General features: G+C 39.2%; 2 protein-coding genes across 3 annotated transcripts in view; one reads left to right on the top strand and one right to left on the bottom strand.

The window, feature by feature from the left end:
• Positions 1-16,566, bottom strand: part of ENPP3 (ectonucleotide pyrophosphatase/phosphodiesterase 3) — a 34,836-nt gene extending 18,270 nt beyond the window's left edge. Inside the window, exons 1-11 of the mRNA XM_056488403.1 lie at positions 16,252-16,566; positions 13,151-13,229; positions 11,016-11,138; positions 9,652-9,777; positions 8,523-8,583; positions 7,200-7,297; positions 4,577-4,656; positions 3,925-4,044; positions 2,421-2,530; positions 1,052-1,117; positions 164-236 (exon numbers count right to left, since the gene is read on the bottom strand). Of these exons, the coding sequence (XP_056344378.1) occupies positions 164-236; positions 1,052-1,117; positions 2,421-2,530; positions 3,925-4,044; positions 4,577-4,656; positions 7,200-7,297; positions 8,523-8,583; positions 9,652-9,777; positions 11,016-11,138; positions 13,151-13,229; positions 16,252-16,368 (1,053 nt within the window). The 5' untranslated portion in view covers positions 16,369-16,566. The remainder of the gene's footprint in view (positions 1-163; positions 237-1,051; positions 1,118-2,420; positions 2,531-3,924; positions 4,045-4,576; positions 4,657-7,199; positions 7,298-8,522; positions 8,584-9,651; positions 9,778-11,015; positions 11,139-13,150; positions 13,230-16,251) is intronic.
• Positions 16,567-22,864: 6,298 nt separating this feature from the next.
• MED23 (mediator complex subunit 23) overlaps positions 22,865-26,243 on the top strand; it is a 36,887-nt gene continuing 33,508 nt past the window's right edge. The window contains exons 1-3 of one of the 2 annotated variants that reach the window (XM_056487646.1): positions 22,865-23,008; positions 25,742-25,773; positions 25,878-25,965. In XM_056487646.1, coding sequence (XP_056343621.1) covers positions 22,949-23,008; positions 25,742-25,773; positions 25,878-25,965 — 180 coding nt within the window. In that variant the 5' untranslated portion in view covers positions 22,865-22,948. The remainder of the gene's footprint in view (positions 23,009-25,741; positions 25,774-25,877; positions 25,966-26,243) is intronic. The other variant, XM_056487645.1, reaches the window with a different exon arrangement.

The raw sequence follows: 26,243 nt of genomic DNA, 5'->3' as shown, positions 1-26,243 counted from the left end.
ATTATTTCAACCACAGGCAAAAGTTCTTAACAAAAAGTAATAAAACAGTCAAAAATAACAATTTTTCATCTATCCTTTTCATATCTATAAACTAGTCCAAAGTACAACACTATTTTTCATGCAATTAAGTAATTATATATAAAAAAATATAGAAACTACTTACACCAGCACTAACTGGTCCAAATGAATGTCCAGAAGAATCTGGTTCTTCAATATATAAAGTGTATATATCAGGCCTTGAGTTAGAAATAATTAAGAATGGAACATTATGAGAATTTAGAGGCTGCATCTAAAGAGAAAACTTTGATTAAAAAAAATATTAAACGACATTTTAAAAGGAATTATAAATAACCTCTGTAAACCTTGATAATGGTCCATACAGCAAATATAATCATTCAACTTCCTCTGATTTTTGTAATTCATCAACCTGGGTTCTTTGAAGCTACAATTTCAGGAACAATATCCAGAGTCTCAGGCAACCAGAAATCACTCTGGAAAAATTCAAGATCTCAGACACCAGAGTAAACAATCCTTTTTGAGATGTAAATGGAACTACCACCTGAATGGGCTCTTCCTGACTAAGCAGTGAGACTCTAGAGAGCATCTCCTAACTGCAACTATATTAGGATTTTATTAGCAAATTGTCATATAAAATAGTTCATTTTTTTATACATCACAAAGTTAACACCATGATCAGCACTGACATATACTTTTCATCCTGGGTTACTTACAGCAATTACTTTCATGTATTTAATCTTTCTTGTGCAATAGCCTTCATATAAAATCTTTCATCCATACACTTACACTGGAAACTGAATGTTCAATGTTTCCTACAGGCCATGTAACAGTACATCCTGTTCAGATATATGTTCACTTCTTAATCTTTTATACCTACAGTCTTATCAAAGCTATGATAAGATACAGAACAAATGATAATTTTAAATGGTGAGGAAGGTTCCATGTTTCACAAACACAGTAATTTCAATTGCTAAGAATTAAAAGCTTTCTAAGCTATAATCTTACAAAGCAGGTAGATATTATAGAGTGTTACCTCTTAGGTTGGTCATTATCAAGCCATTTCAGTATTCCTGAAATTCTCTCTTCATATGGAATTGAACTGAAATTTAAAAAAAAAAGATATTAACAAGACTTTCTGACTAGCATTCTATTTCTTAGATACAGAGAAAGTGTCTATACTCTAGTCATATATTAAAGTCACAGATATGGAAGTAAGAATTATTCCTTTTAAAAATGTATAGCAATTAAATGTATTACTCTCATTTTTAATTGAATGTAACTCATTTTATGTGGTAAATCAGACAGACCCTGATTTTGCAAACACAAACCTATGTTGGTGGGACTACTCATATATTCATAAATACATGCAGAAAAAGATACTTTAAGTTCAGGAAATAAACCTGAAATACAAGGTAGAATAATTTTTATTCTTTGCTGCACGTATAAGCCTTGGACTTTCATATCTGAAAAGTAAGTAATAATCCCATCAAAGTCTTTGTGAGATCATGCTTTGTTTCCTATGAAAGAATTCACCCATTGAATAGCTCTGCTTTCCCTCAAAGTCATGCACAAGCTCTCTGTTAGTCACTTACAGTACTCAGATATTTTCTGAGTACCAAGCCTACACATCACTGCAAAGTCTGTTATCTATAGAGACTTATGGTTCTATCCTTGCTTTAGATTATCTTTCTAAGTGTGAAGAATCATGGGAAGTACACATCATCACAATCACCAAAAATCTAGAAATAATTTGCTAATATGAATGCCTTCCATAGCAAAACAAACAAAGCTGCAAGAAACACAAACAGAAAAAAAAAAAACAAACCACAACAAAAAGAATGCCACAAAAACTATGAATGCAATTGGTACTTCACATGTATAACCTTTGAATGAACTAGAAAAAATTAGTAGCTTCTTTATCCAGCAGTCTCTCTTCAACAATTTTCTGTCTCCCATAGCCTTGTGCCATGGCTTCCTGGTTTGTTTTCTTAGGGTATAGGTTATCTGTAAGCTCATTCACAAGTGCAAGTATTTTAAAATGCTGTATAATATCTGTTGATTTTATGCATGGAAATAAGGCAATCATTGGTGCAGCTTAGCAGTGGCTACTAATAATTTCCAGGATGATTTCCTAGTATTTTGCAGTTTGCTAAGACTTCTAAACTGTCTAGGAGAGCAGAATACACAGTACCCTTTGACTTTCTCACTGTGAATCCTCTGTGAATGGTTTTGCAAATTTCAAGTATTTTCGTTCATTCCACGGCATAACCAGGACAATGTGACAGGGCACTTATCTGCCAGACTCAATAAAAATCTTGTATTTAATTTCCTTCAACTGTCAAATAGCAGTTGGGATTTTTGGATCAATCTGCAGGAATTTAGTACAAGCCCTCAAATCTTACCCATTGTATATGGTGTAGAAGGTGGGGTATGTTCCCTCAATTGGAACATCAGAGCCGGGCCAAAAGAAGGTGCCTGCTGTCAAATTTTGGTACATTGCTGTCAGCCAGACCTTTGGGTAAAGATACAAACAAATTATTTTTTGTCACCACTGGAGGACTTCAGATCACAAAAGTAGAAATATGTGTGGCAAGCATGCACTTTTCCTTCTGCTTTCACATATCACAGTTATCTAATGACCATATCTTATATGAAGTTTTGTTTCCTACATTCCCATATTCATGCACATTCTGAAAAAAAACATTAGTACCATGGAAACCATGATGTTGTCATTTCTTGGATAGTCTCAGCACAGAAAAAAACCATACTTGTATTTCCATAAATGGCAATGGGCAGTGATCTTTTTTCCTGTGGCAAACCCCAGGACCATGAAGATGGAAGAAGCTGCCTTAGGGATATTCAGACTTGATATTAGGAAACATTTTATTACACATACAGTGTCAAACACTGGAACAGGTTTCCTAAAGAGGTTGTTGCTGTCTTATGCCTGTCAGTGTTTATGAGGCATTTGGACAACAGCCTTAAAAATGTGATGTGTGTGCCTGAGTTGGTCAGGCAGCTGGACTAGATGATAACTGTAAGTCCATTCCAACTGAAATACTCTGTTAGCTTCATTTTGTTTTTGTATCTATTTCTATTTCAGATATGGATTCTAATTATATGATTTTATTATAGGAGGGCATATTTCTATTAACCTTAAAAAGTGCAGCTCTGGTTGTGTAACAAACCTGATGGAATCCTTCAGGAAAAAATACATAGCACCAAAATCTGGGTATTTGAGAATATTATAAACATTACTGCACAGACACACAGACATAAATGTATATTAAGTAAGCATACTACATAATGCATATATTTGGGGGTTTTTCAGTACCATTACTAAAACTTGATATTTCTAGGAAATCAATAATATTAATCATAACCACAGGTACAATTTGGGGTTGTTATAAAATGTGCCATATATTACATATAATTGCAATTTTTTCAAAAATTAAGCTCTTTGCTACTCCCCTCCTTGCTTTTAAATGCCTGGACATTTCCAAATAGATATGAGTAAATAGACATAATTTGGAAACCAATTTCATTTTGTAGCAAGTCATCAAAAGACAAGCAAAAAAATACCCCAAAATCAAACAATACTGAAAATTTACTGTATATCCCTGAGGAAGAAATCCATTCCAGTAGTAGATTAAATATTTCAGTCTTTTTTTACTAACTGCAACATTAAGTGAAAATTTTAAGTCTCAGAATAAACATTTTAAGAGTCCCTTTACTTTCATAACAAGCAAGCTATTTTGTAGGCAGCCTATAATATGAAGCCTACAGGTTATCTAGGACTTTCTGCAAATATATTGCACAGCTTTTAATTTTATTCTCTTTTTGTTTTGTTTCATAATATGACACAAACCACTCTGGACGTAAATACCGTATGACAAACAAACCTACTGGTTGCCCTTTCCACCACGCAGGTTTGAATTTCTCCTCCCCTGAAAGTGAGAAATGTGCATTCAAGCCTACATCATACATGTTGTTATCAATGATACCATGAGATTCTGGATACAATCCCTGTAAAATGAGAATAAACAAAATGCTTAGTCCTGAAATCAAATGGAACCTAAACTATGTTTCAATTGCAATTTTAAAAGAACTGCTTTATCTTAGAAACAGAACACTTTCTTAATTCACATAGATTATCTGCCTGCCAATGAATTCAGCATGGCCATCAAATTCCATTTTTCGTATTTCCTTCCCAGCCCAATTAAAACCTGATGTGCTATAGATTAAGTACCCTGTGTATCATGTGGCTGGATGTCAGCTGCCAAACCCACTCTAACAAACACTATCATCAAAAGGCTGTGTTCTCATCCATGCTCACCCATATCCCATTAAACTGACAAGGATCAGGAATAACCAGCTCACAGGCCAGGGACAGATAGCACAACATGTACAGCCATAGAGATCATGCCTGTAAGTACCATCTCAGCATCTCTGTCATATCTATAGCATGAATTCCCATGTCCCACAAAAAGACAGGCACCACAAAACTCTTTCTGTGCTATCCAGATGATTAAAAGGAAAAACAAAAATTCTCACTTACTGTGACAATAGTGTAGTGGTTTGGAAAGGTTTTTGTGGGGTAAACAGCTCTCATGTATTTTGAATGTGTGCCACATGTTTCTGCAACAGATCAGGGTATTAATATATATTTTCTTTTTTTCTTTTTTTTAATTGTCTTAAAAGAACACAGGAAATCACCACAATCAGTTGCTGCAGTTTTAGATGGAGAAATGTCACTCCAAAACAAGACTCATACAATCCTGGTGTCTCTTTTTGAGCTAAGCCTGCTGCCCCATTGCAGTCAGTGGACCTGGATGCCCAATTCAGCTGCCTAAAGCCTAAAGACCTAAGGTCCTTTGAGAATTCTTTAATGTGCCTGTCTGGCCTTCAGATCCTCCTCCTCCATGCTGTCTGCCAATCCAAATACATTTCTCAGATATTTCTGAGATCCAAAATGGCCTAGCTATACAAGTTTATGCAATGAGACTGAAGCCTGAGGTCAGAACAAACAAGATGCTCTGCAGAGCTGATTGGTGACAAGCAAGGAAGGACTCAGCTGCTTAAGCACTGGAGCCAGGTGCCATTTGAGAAACCCTCTGATGTCCAAGACATCTGCATGAAAGTTGACAGTTCTGATGCAAATCCCTTTGAGATCTGTGTTCTCCTGACACAGCTGCTGTAGGCCATAGCACTTTGAATATACCAAAACCACGGATTAGGGAAAATATTTGTCCTGTGGCACTCTCTGTCTGTTTATTGAGCTGAGTCCTCTAGGCTCCTGCACTGCACTGTGCAGACTATATTAAACATAAAGGCACTGACTTCAATGAGCATATAATCATCTCACATGCAGACATCTCCAAGAACATGTCTAAATGCAGGTATTCTGCCCTAGAGTGAATCCCACCCCAGGTGTCCTCCCTGTATCTCCAAACATTGCAGTATTTTTCATCAATCAAAGGTATTCAGCACACAAACATCTGTAATGTCTAAATCCACTGTAAGATTCAACTTATTTCCCCACAAAACAAATCCATGAAGATTGGAAGATGCCTTAATGAAGTTTTTACATCTAACTCACATGGACAAAGTCCAATTTTAAGCTGAAACCAGATGATTATTTCATTCATGCTCCAACACACTTTATAGTTGATGTAGAGCACTTCAGTCAAAGAACATAGGCTGATTTTAAATAAGCAACCAAAACAATGAAAGCATGAAATTTTTCAACAAAACTGTTCCAATGTGATACAGAAGAAAAAAGAAAGGCTTAAAGAGTGTTTGAAGAATAGCTGAATAAATTAATAATTGAAAGACATGAGAAAATCAGCAACATTTTCTATAGATTTCTCTTGCACAATAAAGGGTCTGTATTCATAGTGCACATATTCTATAAACTTGACTACTTTTTCTGAAAGTTCTAGGTTAAAGGAGTTAATAGAGAGGAAAGATTTAATGCTACAAAGCAATATTATATTTTTTCTTTTGCAGAGAAAGAAATTTCCCTTTCCTGTAGATTTCTGAGAAATATAGGCATGAATGTGCATTAAAAAATTGCTCAAATTGACCACAAACATGAGCAATGCTGAATTAGATCAGTTCTTGTTTCAAAGGATTTCTTGGAAACATAGACATGGAACAGTACTCGTTCCTTTTGTCAGTTTGGCACTCCCTTTTTACCTTGTTTCAAAAGACAGGAACTGACTACTGACTTCAGTATTCATGACTTCTGAGGAGTCCTGCTCCTTCAGGAGCCATGACTCCTTCAATGATTCAAGTTCCTTCCAGTCAGAGAATCAGAGAATATACAATTAGTCCGAGAAGTCATTTTTGCATGTTAGTTCAAGTTCAGGTTTCTGGATACTCTCATTTTCCACAAACAAGATTGTCAACTATTCTGTAAAATGTAGTACTTCATAACATACATGTGAAATTTTCAAATGAGTGCAACAGAAACATAATGTAATATACTCAGGACTGATACAAATACTGTCAATGTAGACTATAGCTGCTGAGAAGGAATTACTAAATATGGAGACGTCCAGATACAAAGTGTCTGGAGATATGAGGTCTAAAATATTCAGGAATGTTAACCAAGTGTGCATTAATGGTTTCACTTCTTAGAGCACTTTAAAGCACAAGCTAAAGATCTTCAACTTACTCTACCTCATAATATTCAGAAATACTGAAAAAATGGTTACTCGAGCCTTACTGCAATAATATCAACATAATAACATCTTAAAATATCTGACTAGGAAAAAAAAGAAAATTTTCCCAATAACTCATTGTATTATACTTTAATATTCAACTTTTTATAAGCTATTTAGTTATTTTTTAATGCAGTACTGAGAGTGAAGGAAATCCTTATCTGAAACCTTTACTCAGTTTTAAACTGCATTCTAACGTATATTTCAAACTGTGTATTTAATAAAATGATGCTGACCAATATTAGAGGCTTCATTAAAAAAAAAGTCATGCTTGTTGTGCAAATACAAGAAGTAATGCAGAACATACAATAATGAAAATATACAACTGATGAGAGAGACCTGATTTGTGATTATTTTATTGCTGAGCAACACATATGCATGACAGTAGAAAAAGGAATCAGAGAGGTTGCATGCAGACTTTCAAAGAAAACAGTCAAAGCATCCTTGGTAACTTACTGAGTTTTTCAATATTTGGCAGCAAAGAACTCCAAGTTTCCAAATACTCTGCTCTAAATCCATCCATTGAAAAAAGGATAAGTGGTGGTTGAGGAAATCTACAAGAAAATATAAGTTTATCATCATAAAGAAGTTTGGAGAGTTGGTGACTTATTAAGATTTCTAACAATATAAATTCAGCTTTTATAAGCAGGATCTAGAATATTCATGTGTGTCCCAGAATCTATCACACAGTGTGAGATACAGAAATAGTTCAATATTGAGAGCAAATACAATCCTTACAATCCTGGTAAGAAACACTGGAGGAATGTCATAATATTAAAAAAAGTTACATATTGACATCAGTCAGTAATCATTATCCCAATTTGTTTCATATTAACAGTCTTTCCAAAATACAGAAGCACACTAGCACCAATTGTATAAAAACAATCTGCATAGCTTACTGATTTGAATCTGAAATTAAATGGATCTTTATATTGCAATGCTGTTATAGCACTTTAAGAAGCTCCCCTCCACTACTTTCCAAGCTTTAGCCTATGAAACTCTGTTAACTCAGCAAGTTATTTGTTAACCTAAAAAGTGTACTTTTATACCTATGTTGGGAGGTGCACGCAGGAACCCACAAAGAAGTCAAAATGCTAATAGTCTTGCTGTTATAATTAAAATAAATTGATGGTAAAATAAAATAAAATAATGGATAATGCCACAAATATCATAACTAAAACAGAAATTAAGCCATCTTCCTTCAAGGACAACTCTTAAATGGTGTTTCTGCCTAGCCTCTACCTATGATTCTGAAATACTGCACAAATAGAAAATTTTTTCAGCTTTTGTAGATATATAGCTATCTTTTAAGTACACCTTTCTTCCTGCAAATAATTGGAGAAAACCCCCCCACCAAAAAACCCTGTTGCCTAAAGATTTGCAGTCACAGATTCTAACTGTTATTACAGGCTGGATAAGGTGACTCAGCTGAATTGTCACAGATACAATATGGTAACATAAAATGGACTATGAACAATTTGTGATAAATGAACCTTGAGATAACTCTAACAATTTTTCCAGGTCTTTGCAAACTGAATTTCAATCTGAATTTGAACTCCTGTACTCTGCTCTAAACTGTAAATGATCAATGAATGTGCAACAAGATGACAAAGGTTTTAAAAAGAGCAAACATTCCTAGCCACCAACCATTTCTACAGAATATTCCTCAGAGCAGAGACTTTACTCTCCATAAATTTGAAAACCTGTTTCAGAACACTGGAGTATTTCTGATCATCACAAAGATTTTATTTGCTAAGAAGACAAATTCCTGTATCCTACCCAGCTGGACACTGAGAAGTTTCAATTGACATGCATGGTTCTTCTACCCAAGATGTTTCACCTAAAAGGAAATAAAAACCAGTGAGTTAACACTGAACCCCTGCCACCACCACCAAAGCAAACAGCTACCTGGATGATCTTTTCAAACTCTTCCTGTAACATTTTCTGCTTCAACAGAAATGTAGGACTAAAGACACCTTTACTTTACAAACAATTTGGTGCAGCCTATAAGGTCTCAAACCCTGAAAGGACTAGTGCTCACACCTGTACGTTAAAAACAAAGCATATACACTACACAGAAAAACAAACAAATAAAATGAAGAAAAAAACACTATGAAAGCTTAGCCTTTTATTGGGTTTTAAATGAAAAATATTCAAACAGTATCCTGTCCACACTAGGCTACTTGTTCCTTTTTTCTTTTCTGGGTACCACTGACACTTAGACACAAGCTCAGGTCTCCCTTTAGCACTTCTTTCTGTATGTTGTGTTTTAACCCCTTTTAGCTTTAATCTGCATTTAGGTAACAAATTTAACTTTGCATGAGTTGCCTTAAGTTTATCCCCTTCCACAACAGAAAGGAATTCTGATAACAGATACCATGTCTCCAGCATACTCCTCAAGTGTCATTCCTGTAACTGAATTATATCTGTGCTATTCTTTATGTGTTAGACTGGAGCCTGTATGCAGCAATTAGCCATGAACAGGGATATTCCAAAATAAGTAAAACATAAGAAATCAAAACCAGATTTTTAACAAAAAGGATGGGAAATTTTAAATAAGGGATGACTTCTACAATATATACTTCATATTGTCTCCATTTATTTTTGGAGGGAAAAAAGGGGGAAAAAAAAGAAAAGGGAACAAACCAAAGCCCCCACATGTGATATCCTTCTGCAATATTCAAATCATTCTGTCTTTCTCATGAATGACACAATTTACAGTGTCTTGCAGAAACAGTCTTTTTCACAGTCAAAAATACTAAAAGCTTCACATCAAAACATAAATTTTTCAAAATGTCAGCCAGAATCTGGTTTTGAGAAACAAATTCATTTACCTTTATATTTTCAATGTTTGCCCATCTATTTAATAGAGTAATTTATATATAAAACTTTCTGACTTTTGATTTACCTTTGCAAATGCTGTAGTAATTTACACAGCAGTCTTTTTTCTGCAAGCAGTCATCAGAACAAGAACAGTAACTTCCAGGTATTCTTGTCTCACCACAACGGAAATTAGTGCACTTCCAAGATCGGGCTGAAAATTCAAAGAAAAAGATTATGATTCAGTTCACAAAACCTCATGTGAACTTCTTTGCATGGAAATCCCCCAAAGAGGTAAAGAAAAAAAAAAGTTATTTATATGTATTGTTTGAGTTGCTTAAGAGTTTGCTCTGGAAAGAAAACTGAAGATTCCATTTAACAAAGAAAGCCTACTTCTTTGGCCATTGAATGGTAACACAGAGTCATAAAATATTTTATTTTACAAAGGTGCTCCCATAATCATCTCCCTCAATGCCTTCCATCGTTCCAAAAAGATCTAGGAAAAAAAAAACCCACCACATTCCATATTTCTTTTACAGAGCAGAAAGAGAAGCAAAGTGATCTTTTTAATGCTCTTGGACATGAGTTCCAGCAGAGAGCAAAAGAAAAGAGAAGTAAGGGCTGAAGTGGGCAGAGAAAGCAATAAGGATGAAGAAATATCTGAGCAGCTGCTGGGAAAGCAGAGACAGGAACCAGAGAGGAGCCTGGCCTCGATGCAGAAACAGCCTATTCTCCCTGGAAGACAAGTGGATTCCTCCAGCACCAGGCACCCACTGAATTCTGCATGAGGCTGGAGAGCACAACTGACTGGGAAACACCCCCTTATTTCCAAATGTGCAAGAGGTACTGGCACAACAGGGTTGCTTCAAGGGCCCTGATTAAAGATAACCCATTATTTCTGCACATGCTCATCTTCAGCTTTATATGTGCCATGAAATATGCATGGCAAATGCTTTGGTTATCCATAAGGGAAAAAAATACAGGGGTATGATTTGAGAAAGATGCAGGAAGATTTTGTGTCCTGCTAGGTCACCAAGTAACAGTTCTCTAGCCACCTGATTACAGAGGCAGCTTGACTCTGCCACATCCACCTGAACAGGAAGAATAACTTTACTGTGGGGTGATGAAGCACTGGAAAGGTTGCCCAGAGCGGTTGTGGAATCTTCTTTCCTAGAGACAATCAAAAGCCATCTGGACACAAACCTCAGCAGTGTGCTCTAGGATCTTGATTGAGGAGAGAGGTTGGACTAGATGGCCTCCAGTGGTCCCATTCCAACCTTAATTATTCTGTGATTTTGTGATTTTTGTCACATTTCCCTCCCTAGGAAATGTGACATGACTTCTGTGTATCAGCATAAACATGAGAATTACCCATTTTCTATTATAGTCGCACGAAGAAACAAATTCAAAATAAAATGGACACCAGTGAGCACTGGCTGGAGGGGAACTTACTTGGCTCCACACAGGTGTCCTCATAGTCCCAGCAGCAGTCCTGACGCTCCCTGCAGCTGCTGTCACACTGGCAGCCGGGCACACCTTTCCCGTGTGGCTCATTGCACCTGTGTCTGCAGCTGGCTGTAGGGAGGAGAGAGGCTGAGTGCTCACATAACCCTGTCCCAGGTAGGTCAGTTAAACAAATCATGGATATGGGCTGCAGGGAGAGATGTGCTGAATAATTTCCCAAATCTGATTCCTGAGCCATTTTCCAATGGTCAATAGCACACAGGCCAATACGGTGGAAGCAAGGCTGTAGGAATCCCTCTGGGAGCTGAAGGTCTGACAGCTTTTGGGACCATGCTGGCCCACAGCCTGGGCCAGGGCTCTTTCTGCAACAGGTCTCTGCACAACCACTGGCACAGGAGGCAGTGCCAGGGTATCCCACACTGCCAGCATGAGGAAGAGGAGACTGGCATCTCCTCAGCTCATTTCTCAGTCTGAAATAAAAGGAGTGATTCCACTTGGATGTTCTGCATGGGATGGAAGCTCCTTCAGGGCTGGGTACCAGAGCCATGAGGGCTCCCCAGGGGCAGCTGGGCAGGGACCCATGCCATCACTCCAGCCTGAAGCAGGAGGAGGGCAGTCACATACCAGGCACTGGGCACTTCCCTGACAACAGTGACAGGTCAAGGCTGGGATGTTGGCCTGGCTCAGCAGGATTCATGGCCAGGCAGGCAAGGCTTGGGGAGCTGGAGGCCATCCCTGCTGGGTCAGTGCTGGGACAGGGGCGATGGCCCCTGGGCAGGGTGGGGACAGCCCAGGGGAATCTCCTTTCCTGGAGACATTCAGAAGCCATCTGGATACAATCCATAAAGCTTAATGTACTCAGGACTCTGGCAATGTCTCTGCTGCTTTATCAGTACAATGTCCCTTAAATCTCTGTGATTTTAATTAAAACAGAATAATTTTAATTAAAACAGAGAAAAGGGTCCAAATGAGGGGCCCGAAGTTGAGACACGTATTCTTCATCACCTCTGACACCTTTGAGCAGGGGGACAGCTCTGAAACTCCTGAAGACACCTAAAGAAAACCCAAAATCTCCAAAGACCACTCACAGTTCCACACCAGCCTCCACATGGACAAGCCTTGTATCCACATTCTTTCTGCTCCAGAAATACTGTTCAAACCCTGCTGATCTGATTTCCAGCTTTCCTCTCCAGTCACACAGTTAAACAGGAATAGGTATAACTATCAGGTTTGATGGGGCAATTCTATTATAATTACCTCAAGGTTCATGCTTTTGCAGCATGTACTGCCTACCAATTTGGGTTTTAGTATCCATTTTGTAGAGCCTATGCGGAGCTAAAATGATTTTCAAATTATCAAAAACCAATTACAGTTCCATTTCATCTTATTTGCTATTGAAAGTCTTCAGAAGGGTCTAAGATTTGATGTGCTACTAGGTAAACCAGTACAATATGTGTTGATTAGTGAGAGACTGTGCTTCCTTGAACTCCTCCAGTGTGGGATTGCTATTGTTTTGATTCCAAAGGAAGTGTTTCATTTAATTCACAATGTGTTGTGTTTGTTCTCACCTAGACTGACCCCCTGACATCCAAACATTACCTCGTTTTTCTAGCTAAAAAATACCATTCCACTCAATCGAGCCACTACCCCCTTTTTACTGTAGCTTTACAGAAACTCAAGTTTTCAAAGAATATTCATAATCAATTTTAGCATCAGCTACCTGAACTATGCCAAATATACTCAAAGCATGAGCCCTGAAGATGATCCAATGATATTTCTTTCAGAAAATATTGCTTAAGTAATTGCAATAATTGTATGTAATAAGATATATCTCAAATTTTCTGGAAGTGTTAATGTAATAAAACTTCCAAATGTACTGTGAACTGGGTGTCACACTTCTGGAAAGATTCATAAAGGCACTTGGTGGTTTAGGATAAGTTTTTCAAGTATAGATTGCAAGCATTCAGATTTTACACAATCGAACTTGAAAAATGCAAGAACTTTATTTTCACAGGTGGTGACTTTTCACGGATCATTTACATTACACTGTAAAAGAGCTTTTGCTGAAAGCCTTTACCAGATCCAGATCACTGGCAATTATGCTGAAAGCATCATAAACATACCTTGTTCCTGTTTGCCACGGTTGAGTCCTAGTCCTAAACCTAGTCCCAGGGATACAGCCACCAAAGCACACAGCAGAACCTGTCACACAGACACGGGGAAACCAAAGTTCACAACTGTGATAAACTGTTATGCTTATTAGAAATTAAGTCTATTCTTAATATTTCTACGAATACATTATTTCTCAAGAACTAATCATTTATCTGAAGTCCTTAATCAAAAAATTGAGCCTGAAGATAGGAGAGGCACAATAATTATAACCTTAGAAGCCAAGGTCCTAATGTTGCACTTTTAACCTATGGCCAGCTGTAAAGTTGTAATTGGGGAAATCTTTGCTGGAGAAAAGACAGTAAGAAGTAATCAGTGTACTTGTCGGTTTTGCACATGCTTTATCTGTACAAATAAAGGTAATTACTTTAATCTATCTTCTGTATTTACCTGATATGATCACAATAATTTCTTGAGAGATTTAGCTGGAATGAGGCTGCAAGTGTAAAATTTTCACTCAGGTGCCAGTTACTTATAATAAATCACTGTGTTAGTAAGGTTAGAGGAAATTTGAATGAGACTAACAGCGCAAGGAAACTCTGTAACAGAAAGCAGCATAACTTTTGGAGACTTGAGAGAGCTGTGGAAGCCTCTATCAGCTCAACAGACACCAAAGACAAATGGCAATTCACACTGGCTGAAAGGTGCTTCAAAGAGTGACAACCCTTTTGTGATGTATGCAATTTCCTCTTCACTTAGATAATCATGGGAAAGAAAATGCATATCACAGAAAAATCACTGTCCCATTTCTGCATCTGAGCTTTCTTTTGTCTTCTGCCACTTCTAGGAATCAGCTGACTGATTCCTAGAAACACTAAAGTTAAAATAAAGTAGAAATGAGAGAGGGTTACTCTCAAACTCAGCATTATTATAATGGAACCTCTTATCTGAGGATTTTTAAGAACTGAGAACAACTGCAAGTGTCTCCTGCTCTTTGCTGCTGCCTGTCCTGCCTTGCTGGTGCTGGGCAGAAGTGTGGCATCAGGGAGGGCTGCTCAGCTCTCAGGAGTGGGTGTACAACAGATTTATTCCTCAGGCAACGCCAAACACTAGCAACATCATAGTTACTTCCTTCTCACTTTCTCCTTCTCACCTTTACTTTCTTTCTGCTGCTTACTCACAGGTTTTTGCACAGATGTACCTCAAAAGCAGTGGAAATTGAATTGATGAGAGAACTGTATGAGAGAGACAGGTGAAGTAAGGATGTGTGGAAAGATTGCTCAAACTGGCAGAAATGCTGAATTGCCTCGAACAGACACCTTGGGTGTGAAGGCAGCAGTTTAATCCCACATCCAGTCAGCAGGGTCTGAGAATAAGGGTGTTAGGGTGTTCTTTAGGGCTAGACCAACAGCCAGGCTTTCTGGGCAGGGAGGATAACACTGCCAAGTTAACCTGACAGGTCATATTTCACTGAGCACAGATAAGCCTAATCACCAGGGCATGTACTTTTCACCTTAAAGACACTATGTTTTACCCTTCATTTTGATTAAAACTCACATTTGTAATTGAAGTAAATAGATGATACTAAATTGAAGCACAAATTAAAGTACAGCTATTACAGCAATAAACATTCCCTCTTCTTCAAATAATGAGACAGCTGAAGTAAAACCCAAAAACTCCTATCAGGTATACAGATAAGATGCTGTATTTATTACAACATTTACACAAACACCTTTGATTTTGGGACATTCATTCTTAAGGTGGATTAACATTGGTTACACCTATTCAGATCCTCAGGCTTTCCACAGCTAACTTCTATGACTGAATTCAGGATTACAACTACTTGTTCACAGAAAAGCTGTTCCTAGCTCATATGCTCTGCTGGAGGACTTAAAGGAAGTGTGACTCCTGATTGTGAGTATACAATTGTCTGCCTAAACTTTCAGGAAAAAGTTGCCAAGAAAGAATTTCATGCATTGGATTTATCAAAAACATAAATAGTGTGAAATATTAACAGTTTACACCTCATATATGTAGATTTTGTGTTTTGTAGAGGTGGGCATTTGAAAACTAGTGTATCTGAAAGAATGAATACATTTTAGGATACTTAAACTTCTCACTTTACTATTCCAAGTACCTCTTGAAGGTATAATTTACTTTTCTTTATAGCTATGTAATTTTCCCACATTGTTTCTCACGACTCATTTTTAACTGGTGACTTTAGGAAAAACATGTCTGCTATTTCATCTTCTTTTCACAAGTTCCAGTATTTCCCTCATATTTTATGCAATCCTTGCACAATGCAGCATTAAATAGGAAATTGTACTATGTGAAATTGTTCTGATGACAGAGCTGAAAAGTAAAGAAGCTTGACTCTCTTCTTCAGAGGGCTGTTTTCAAAACTATGCTGCAAGCCTTTCTAAAACCAGTATCTGTAGTTTTCTCTAAATTTCAATTTAGAAATGCAAGAGCTTATGCAAGCATATACACATATTTAACGTTTGTTTCTATTGTGGCCACAAAGAGAAGACACAAAAAAAGATTTATAAAACTTAACAAAAAGCTTACATTTATTTTTACAAGGCAGCTGCATAGCTCTTAAAGCCTCGGGGAAAAGGAAAAGAGTTGACACAATATTTGAGATGTGGCACAGACAATACTGTACAAAACATTTTATTAGGCTTTTCTGATGCCTTGCTTCCTAAGTGTCTTTTGCCAACCACTTTTCTATAGGTTTTGTTTTGTTAATGACAAATGTAAAGCTACAAAATAAGTAAAAAGGAAGTGTGGTTGCTTTGGCCACAAACACATCTGTTTTACAACAATATCTAAAATGAAGTATTGAAGCAATGTCCTCATTATGCAAAAGAACCGTCAGGTTAATGAAGTACAACAAAAACTGCCAGTAAAAAAAAAATTGCTTCACAAGTAGCAGAGGAACTTTAGAAATGTGCCAGTGAAGCTACTGCAGTTTCAGTGACACACTCATGCAGTCAAATTTTAACTACCAATTACTAAGCTACCCCGAATGATTATATGATACAATGAAACTTCAAAAGATTATGCAGATTTGAGAATTGTTAAACTAGCAGCCCTGAAGAGCAGCACTACTTACAGCACAGATGACTTTGTATTTAAAGACAGTTTTTTTCTTCACGTACGCTTCTGGTTTTAAAGACATCTCCTCCGAATATCTTCTGTGATCTTTGGTTATATCATCCTCAAGCTCCATGTTGTCGAGATCTGCCTCTTGTCTGCGTCTTCTGCCTTCCTCAGCCTCCCCAGCTGTGTCAGCTGAGAGTGAGATGGTACTCCTTTTTCAAGGGTTCTAGTACTTTGCTCATAGGTCTTTTTATGAGATCTCAGCTTTTGCATCAGTGTTAGGTTCCCAAGAAGCCAAAGCAAGCAGGAAAACTATTCTGAAAGGTCAAAGGCTGAAAAACATTATCTGTGTTCAGGGAACCTGACTGTTCAAGATAAGAATGGCATTAGGCAAACACTTAAGTGGAGATTAGAATTAAAATGTTGCTAAGCAATAAAATGCAAAAATACTCAAGTACTCAACTCCTCAGTTAAAAGCTTGTCATCCTGAGAATTTATCCTGAAAGAAAGTGTTAAATACACGAAACCAATATGAAAGGAGACGGTTTCTTACCTCATCTTCTGTGTCGTGCCTGTGCTTTCAGATCCCTTTCCTTATTTAGCATCAGAGGATTCCTCCCTGTTAGTTTCAATCCATCTTTGTCTCAACTTTTTTTCCTCTTCTTACACAGTTGGTTTTTTTTCAGTAGTTATAACTGTCCTAATTAAAAACAAAGGGTATACATTCAAATCAAACTCAGTAAAGAAATAAAAAGGTTCTGTTTAAGTACAATTTAAAATCTATTTGTTTTTCAACTTGGTGGTTACTGGAAGGATTGGCTGTTATGAAAATATATCTTCAGAGCCTATTAGGACTATGAATGTGTAACGATTCAGATGTTGATCTGATTCTAAATTTGAGCATTGCATGAGCTGCAACTTAAAATAATTAAATTTATAATATTTATAATTATATATAAAAAATCCAAACCATGATACTATGCAAGCTGGTATGAAGAAAATAAACTTCACTGCAACAAAAATTAGTACAATTTCCTTGTTCTATACAGTTTGTGTCATGCTCAAGTCCCATATTATCCAGTACTTCCCCAATAATATCTCTCTCTCTCTCTCTCTCACACACACACACACATACACACATCATCATCCTTTAATTTACAGACAGACATCACTCCTTTATTCTATGAGACACCCCTGTAAAATGTCCATAAAATGCCCCTTGAGTTGCCTTCTTCAATGACCGGGGTTCCATCTCTTGTGGTGATTGCTCAGGACAGGAGGTGTGTTGTGTGGAGCTACTGGTTGCCAAAACCTATTCAGGTTGGGCCAAACCTGTAGGGATTCTTGTGAGGCTTGCCCTCTTTTCATGTGGTTTCTGCTATGGTGTTTCCCATATAACATGCAACTCAAGCAATGAGCTACAACACTTAAACATTGCATCCATTTCAATTTCCGTACCTGGGCCCCTTGAAGAGGCAACAAGATTCCATAATTAACTTCTCCTCTTACCACGCTGCCATGGACTTCCAGGTTGCAGCCTTTCCCTTGGTTGGAAACTGTTCTGCAGAAGATGACCTTAGGCTGTTGGTGAACAGCAGCTGGACATAAGAGTGTGTGCCCAGGTAGCCAAGAAGGCCAGTGGCATCCTGGCTGGGATCAGCAATAGAGTGGCCAGCAGGAGCAGGCAGTGATTGTCCCCTGTGCTCAGCACTGGTGAGGCCACACCTCGAGTGTCATGTCCAGTTTTGGGCCCCTCACTACAAGAAAGACATTGAGGGGATGGAGAGTGCCCAGAGAAGGACAACAGAGCTGTGGAAGGGTCTGGAACACGGGTCTTATGAGAAATGGCTGAGGGAGCAGGGGGTGTTTAACCTGGAGAAAAGGAGGCTTAGGAAGGAACTTTATGGCTTTGCAACTACTGAAAGGAGACTGTAGCCAGGTGGGCCTCTTCTTAGGAAAAAATTCTTCCTCAAAAGCATTGTCAAGCCAGTAGGGCATAGCTGAGTCACCATCCTTGCAGGTATTTAAAAGACATGTAGATGAGGTGCTTAGGGACATGATTTAGTGGTGGACTTAGCAGTCTTTTCCAACCTAAATGATTCTATGATTATATTATTCAGGAGTGTAACTGCTCCACTATGGACATATCCACAGCCACAAACACTTTGGGGTATACCTGCTCCAGCCTGGTGTTATTCAGAGCTCACAGCCCCTTCAACCTGAGTTCAGACTATAGTTACAATATGCCTGCAGAAGTACAGGAACAGCAGCAATGACCAGGCCATCTGTCAGCCCAGGCACATGGCCAGTGCTGTTATCAAAATGTTCCCAGGAACAGGAAAGTGAGATGATAAGCACTACAGCATGCAGCAACCATGAACAATCACTCCAGTTTAATAGAGAGCAAACCAAGCAGGCCCTCCAGTGAGAGAAGTAGCCTGCCAATTAATAGCTCACACAGCTGTAACAGCTGTAAATCCAGTGGAGCACACTGCACACTCCTATCAAACCTGTCATTATTTTCAACCTTTCTGGCCCCACACTGGCTGCCAAAAAGCACACTTGTGTGTTAATCTGAGCAGGCAGCTCAGCTCCACACAACCACTCACAATTCTGTCAGACTGACACTTTCCAAATGCAGGGTGAGGGTACAAAAAAACCCTCATTCCCCCATAGTTACACTGCAATCCTCAGTTCATCTGACACTTTCAGATAGAAGATGTTTTCGAAGAACACAGGCAGGACATCTCTGCCATATACATGTTAACAAGCATGTCAGAAAAATGGGGGGAGTAATTTCTGATTAGCACTGTGTTTTAGACACTTTCAATTTTCATTATTAAGAAGCCACAAGCCCTCTAAGGCCATGACAGACCCCACACACCATGAATTCTAAACATCTTTGTACTCATTTGTCATCTGTGTTCTAAAATGAATGGCACTCACTCAGGAAAAAACATCTCAAAGTTTAACCATTTTTCTCATAAATGTTTCTTGTCACCCAGAAACATTTAAATGGTCATTTTGATGAAGGTATTTTTTGCTAGAGTAATACTATATTTACAACCATTTTGAAAAATGCATTGCTTTTACTGTGTCTGGATGAAGAGAGTAATTTCAAATGCAAATGCTGCTTTTCTGCCTTGTTTGGTGAGGTGTGTGGCTCTTTTACTCAGTACAGAGTCTCATAGTGGTTTCTGCCTTGGCAGACACACCCGGGTGCAGTCACTCCAGGGTTAATAGCAGGACTCTTTCTCCTCCTAGATACTTGACTTCCTTAGGCAAAGCAGGATGACCTTTGCTTTGGCCTTACCTGCCACTGCACTCCTTGCTCCCAGTTCCATCCAATTAAGGAGATTCTCTGCCAAAGTGTGACTGAGATAAGTTAGTGAAGTGTGCCCTTTCCCATACACACACCCCACTCCTTTACAATTGCCTTTGATGGGAAATCCGATTTGTCCTAAGATAAGAATAGCAAGTGAGAATGTGCTAAGGTAAGAACACTCAGTGAACATTCCAGGAGGAACTGTCTGGATGTTCCCATAAGGATGCATTTCAGAGACAGGAGCTGTAATGATTTTGACTGACTTTGGCACACATCAGCCTGAAAAATCGTTTAAAATACTGCTGGAGCCTGGGCCAACTGGGCAAACTGGTTTCCCAGGCTGCAGGCAGCTTCTAGGCAGAGCCCCCTGTCTGGAAGGGATGCCTACCCCAAAGATGAGGAACACTCACTTTTGGGCAGGTGAGTAAAAAGAACCAAAATCCAGTCAGAATCCTAAAGCAGCTCCATAGGTGTTTTGACGCTTCGCCATTGTGTATTCTGTAAGGCCAAAGACTGTAAAACTGTATATTTCTAGCTGGTTATAATATGTTTATATATTATAACATGCTTATATTGTATACTGCTTTGGCAATATTTAGATACTATCTCAACAACAAATTTAATCATAATCATCTACATAACATGTAATATTTCTTGTACCTGACCAAGAGTCTTCTTTCTATTACTCTTCTACATAAAGGTAGGATTATAAGTAGTTCAGTTTTGTTAAAATGAGATCTGGTTAGACAAGATGTTCATTTAGGACAGAAATCACCATTTGAACCTCTTTGGGGGTTCAAGGCTATTATATGGTTGAGTGGTTCAGTCTTAAAATTCAAAATTTGGCATAGTATTTGGGATAAGTTGTGAACCAGGACTCTAACTAGGAATAGACTAAGTCTGTCTACTAAATATGACCAGCAAGATTTAGGCTTGCATGCTACGTTCTGTTTAGAATGTATGTTGGCTAATGACTTGAAATCAAGGTAAAATTGCATTAGGCACAAAATAGTGGACAGATTGTATGTTGGTAAGTATTAGGGTTGGATAGGAATGGCTGTTAGCCCAGGAGTGTGACAGAGAAGTAAGGCAAAAAAAAAGTAAGAATAGTGGACTGGTTCTCAAAATAACAATAAGACACTATGATGAGTAAAACAATTTCTTTTGGGCTCAGTTTCCAGTCCTCTTAAGGGTCAGTACTGTGGGAATGGATTAGGAGCTTGGCACAGAATTTGAGTAGATACTCACCTTGTGCATTGTCATTTTAATAAAATATGAGGAGTTCTGTCCAAGATGGACAAGTGCTGACACTGGGGGTTGATGGGACATGCATGGGCATGTCAGATTGTTGTGCTCTTTAAATAAGCATACAATTCAGAGTAGAAAGAACATTTCTTACAGAATAAATAACTTCATGTTAAGACAACCAAACTGAGTTGGGCAACCCAACTCTAAGAGAAAGACAAGCAAGCACAAGCAGACCTTCAACTGCATTCCCTCTGTTTTCAATGATCAGCTGTTACATGCATATGTAGGTAAATAATATGCATGTAACCATTATTTGTTTCCTAACCAGTGCTGACAAGAAAGGATTGATATCAAGGCATCCCGTGCCTGCTGGCTACAACATGTATCTCTGCTAGCTGTGCAAGCACTGATGCCCCATGTATCACCGTCTTCTGTGGTACTTCTTAAATTTACATACACCATTTCTCATTGTTTATGTTATATATTCTTCCAGGCCTATTTACACAAAAGCTGTCAACATTTAAAACAAGTAATTGTCTATCCAATTCCTTGTGAGTGTTTTCCCCATGAGTACACTCTGCTATCTTCCACTCATGAAAATGTTAATTTTTCACTGCACTGAGGTCTCTAGTTATCAGCTTGATATTTGATCAGACAGGGTGGTGATCAGCTTTATTTTTCTGCTGAAGACATAAGTTTGTACCTGTTTACCAGCACCAGCTGGATGTTTGCAGCCAAACATCCACAGACAGCTCAGAAAATACAGTGTCAGCATCAAACACACACAAAATTTTAGAACTGTCTTGATTCGGCATTTTAAATTTCTTTTTAATATAAAAATCTCTGCATATATGTGTATATCTATATATATGTATCTATAATGGTTTCTATCGATAGGAGGCTGTGGTCAGATGGAGGTCAGCCACATCTCCCAAGTAGCAAGTCATAGGACAAAAGGAAATGGCCTCAAGTAGTACCAGAGGAGGTTCAGATTGGATATTGGGAAAAAAATTCTTCACTCAAAGGGTGGTTAGGCATTGAAACAGACTGCTCAGGGAGGTGGTGGAATCAAAATGTGTAGATGTGGCCCCTGTGGACATGGTTTGGTGATGGACTTGGAAGCTGGACTCGATGCTCTTAAGAAGTCTTTTCCCACCTTAATGATTCCATGATTTTAACGTAATACTATTGTATTCATTTTTAATGTAATACTATTGCATTTTACTGTGTCCAGTTCTGACAACAGTGACATGGAGCTCCTGGAGTGGGTCCAGTGGAGGCCTAAGAGGATGACCTGGGCACGGGAGCACCTCTCTTACAAGGAATGCCTGAGGGAGCCTTTTCAGCTTCAAGAAGAGACGACTGAGAGGAGACCTCATCAATGTCTACCAGTATCTGAAGGGAGGGTGCCAAAAACATGGAGTTAGGCTTTTCTCAGTGGTGTCAAGCAATAGGGCAAGAGGCAATGGGCAGAAACTGATACAACAGAAAGCTGCAGCTGAACATGAGGAAAAACTTCATTACTGTGCAGGTGACCAAGCACCAGAACAGATTGTCCAGAAAGGTTTGGAGTCTCCCTCACTGGAGATACTCAAGAACTGTCGAGACACAATCCTGTGCCGTGTGCTGCGGGATGACTCTGCTTGAGCAGGGAGGCTGGAGCAGATGATCCACTGTGGTCCCTGCCAAGCCGACCCATTCTGCAGTTCTGTGATTCTGCATTGCTGGATACAGGAAGCTGGATGTCTTTAGATACAGGAATGAATAAGTCCTCAGTAATTACACCAAACTGGGCACAAACAGAAATTGGGAGAGTAGTGCCTGGAGATCAGCCCTGCAGAGAGGGATTTCAGCCTAAGAACCAGAATTTCGCCAAAATATTCTAAGAAAAGATTATTCAAAGAAAAGATTGTTCAAAAACCAAACAAGCCTAAAGGAATATTTTCGTCAAAAGAAAACCAAAACCAAGTCAGTGCCACGTTTGAAGGCGGCGCTGCTTTCCCCGGAACGGCCGTGCCGAGCAGGCGCTTCCCGGGGAGCGGGATCCGGGACGGAGCTTCCGGCGGGGCGGCGGAGGGAGCGGTGGGCGCCGCCGCCTGCGCCTGACAAAGGGCCCGGCGGGGCCCGGCGCGGCCCCATGGCGATCCCCATGGTGCCCATGGAGACGCAGCTGCAGAGCATCTTCGAGGAGGTGGTGGTGAGTCCGTCCCCGGAGCGCCGGGACAGCGCTGTGGGCAGGCCCGCCGTGCTCCCTCTGGGGGTGGGGCCATCCTGGAAGAGATGGAAAGCGGCTGGGAGAGGTGCTCTGGGTGTTCGTGGCGCAGTCGGTGCGGGGGAGCCCCTCCGCTGCCCCCGGCAGTGAGTCGCGCTGTGCCCGGCGGCGGGGGAGCCATGAGGGAAGGTGATGCTTCAGTGCTGCCATTGCCCCCGCCGGGCTTCGTAGGAAAGCTGGGACAGTAGGAATGGGCGTAGAGCAGCTTGCTTAGCCAATGCCGAATTGCAGAGCGCTGAGTTTGCTGTAAAATAAGCAGTTTAAGGAGAAGATGGATGTCCCAGGTAGGCGAGCCAGCATAATGGCACGATCAGATTGTGGAAATACACACGCACAATGCTGCCTGCAAAACGAAGCACAGTTAGCCCAAAGGCCCCCTCGATTTTCCGTAGGACATTCCTTCCAACACTTTACCCAGTTTTTCTGCCTACCCATGGATGCATTCAAGGCCCCAGAACTCCTCACAGTACTCGAGGTGTGGCCATACCAAAGCTGAGTGCAGCAGGATAATCACCTCCTTTGTCTGGATGAACACAGGGTTTACTGCACCCCAGGATGGGATTTGTCCTCCTGGCTGCCTGGGCTCTCCCTGCTGGCTCACACAGACCTGCTGCTGATCAGCACTCCCAGATCCATTTCTGCAGGGCTGCTCTCCAGCCACTCCTCTCCCAGTCTATACTTGTGCCCAGAATTACTCTGTCCCAGGTACAGAATCTGGCATTTGCTAGATTTCATGCCACTGATTGCTCAGTGCTCCACTCTATCCTTTTGTAAGGCCTCTCATCCCTCAACAGAATCAACAGCACCTGTCAGTTTAATATCATCAGCAGATTTGCTAATGGTCCATTCAACTTCTGCACCTAAATATAAATATAAATATAAATATAAATATAAATATAAATATAAATATAAATATAAATATTTTACTCTAGAACTGAGCCCAGAGGAGCACCACTGCTCCTCTGATGGTCACTGCTGGTGGCCCATCACCAGCCAGATGCAGCCCCACTGACTACACCCCTTTGAGCTCTGCCCTCCAGCCAGTTCTTCCATCCAGCACACTGTGAACCTGCTTAGTTCACAGTTCAACAACTTGTCCAGAAGGATGCTGTGACGGCTAGTATTAAAAGCATCATCCAGAAAAAATACTTCCACTGCCTTCTCTTTGTCCTCTCTAGATGTGTGACTTTATGATAGAGAGATATTAAATTAAACAAGGACTTTCCCTTTGTGAAATCAAGTCAGTGGGTCGTTAATCACACGTGTGGAGCACAAATGAATGAGCTTCTTGGTAGATATTGGACATTCACAGTTGGAAACACTGGGGTGACAGGAGCTGATCCTGAACAGGAGCCTGACTGACATTTCAGACAAAAAGAAGCTGATTGAAATGTCTCAAGTGGAAAGAATATGCAGGTCTCAGAGCAATTGAAAATTATTTCCATATGATGAATTTCAGTGGAGGAGAGAAAAGCCCAACCTTTCTGTTTTAGGTTGGCATTATAAATTGTACGATGGACTTTTCTTTGTGTGGTGTTAAGATGCTTGTAGCATATTAATTGCCTACACGTGGCTGATTTCCTCATTTTGGCACTGCCTTTCAGATTGTTTTCATATTTTTGGTGTTGTTATTTGCCTGTGTTGTAACACTGCCTGTTTTTATGCACTGTTATTTGCCTAAGATTGATAAGGAACAATGACAAAATAGTTCTTCAGAAAATGTCTCTGTATTTTTGGAGCCATAACTGATAAAATAGCAACTTACTGCTTTCCCTGCTGCTGGTACTGTCTTGGTGAACAGCAGCAAACCTTACTTACCTTGCTTTCTGTGCAGAGCAGATGAGTGTTAGCTTCTCCTTTGCTTCTTGAGTAGCAGTGACAGGCAGTTCTGGGCCAAATGATGGAAATCGAACACCAGAAAGTCGATTTTGTTACGTGCTCATATGTCCATAATATAACAGTGAAAACACAGTGGTCAGTGATAGATCACACCTGAGTGTAATATGAAATTCTTACAAAAGGTAGGAAAAGCTTTAGAGTAATATTTTCCAGAACCTATTTGCTGAAGATTTAGAATAATAATTTGAGCAAAATGTAGTTGAAGAAGAAAAGGGCGGGGGGTGCTAAAGGAAAATCTTAGGGAGATAAACTGGGTATTCATGTTTAGTTTTTTACCTAGTACAAGACCATTACATCATTCAATCAAATTTTAAAAGTTATGGATCTAAATTTGGATAAGAAAGTAATTGTATTTGCTTGATTAGTGTAACTGAGTGTCATGGAACATAAGAGGAGCAAAAAATTAATGGAATTCAAAAATACTAATTTTTCAAATTATGAGAAGAGAGCTGTGATAGTACAATCTAACAACTTCTCCAGCTTTGGGAAGTGAGTTAATCTCTAGGTGTTTAGAAGATAAAAACAAAACAACCCCAAACAAAGAAACAAAGCCTTAGTCCGGATCTGCAACATTTATATGTCTATATGAAAACAAAGCAATCTCATCCTTGGAATAATGTGATTTTAGCAGAAGGCACCTTTCGTTCTCTGGTACAGATCCACGACAAAGTGTCTTTGTCTTTTGTGCTTCATCCTGGGGCACTGATAAGTCATAGAAAACCTTCTAACAGTAGCTCACTTGGTGTTTTTCTCTTACAGAAAACAGAAGTAATTGAAGAAGCTTTTCCTGGGTAAGTGTGATACTGCTTTATTTGTGCAAGACTTTCTGTATAAATGTATTTTTCTACTTGTTTTTTTGGGTACTTCTGGTAACTAATGTTCTTATTTGCATTAGGATGTTTATGGACACCCCTGAAGATGAGAGAACCAAACTGATCAGCTGCCTGGGAGCTTTTAGACAGTTCTGGAGCAGTCTTTCCCAGGTTAACATTTGATTGATTGCTTATGTCTTTGTACTTTGGGTACTATTTTATATAAAGATAACTTTTCTAGTAGACAAACACTTACGCTATAAGGACTGTGTCCAGTCATTCAGAATCTGGTTTCAGACATGGTGTAGTAAAGAATGTAGGAAGACTTTGCAAGAAAAGAAGGGTAATTTTGAAATTTGTAAGGTTATATAGTTGTTCAACAGAGGTTGGTGTGCAGTGCAAACAAAGATAAACAAATAGAAGTGTAACAGTAAAGAAATAAACAATAA

This window comes from Oenanthe melanoleuca, chromosome 3, assembly GCF_029582105.1.
Source record: "Oenanthe melanoleuca isolate GR-GAL-2019-014 chromosome 3, OMel1.0, whole genome shotgun sequence".
Lineage (NCBI taxonomy): Eukaryota > Metazoa > Chordata > Aves > Passeriformes > Muscicapidae > Oenanthe > Oenanthe melanoleuca.
Note: the sequence above shows the minus strand (reverse complement) of the source record. Positions and strands in the feature narration are given on the sequence as shown.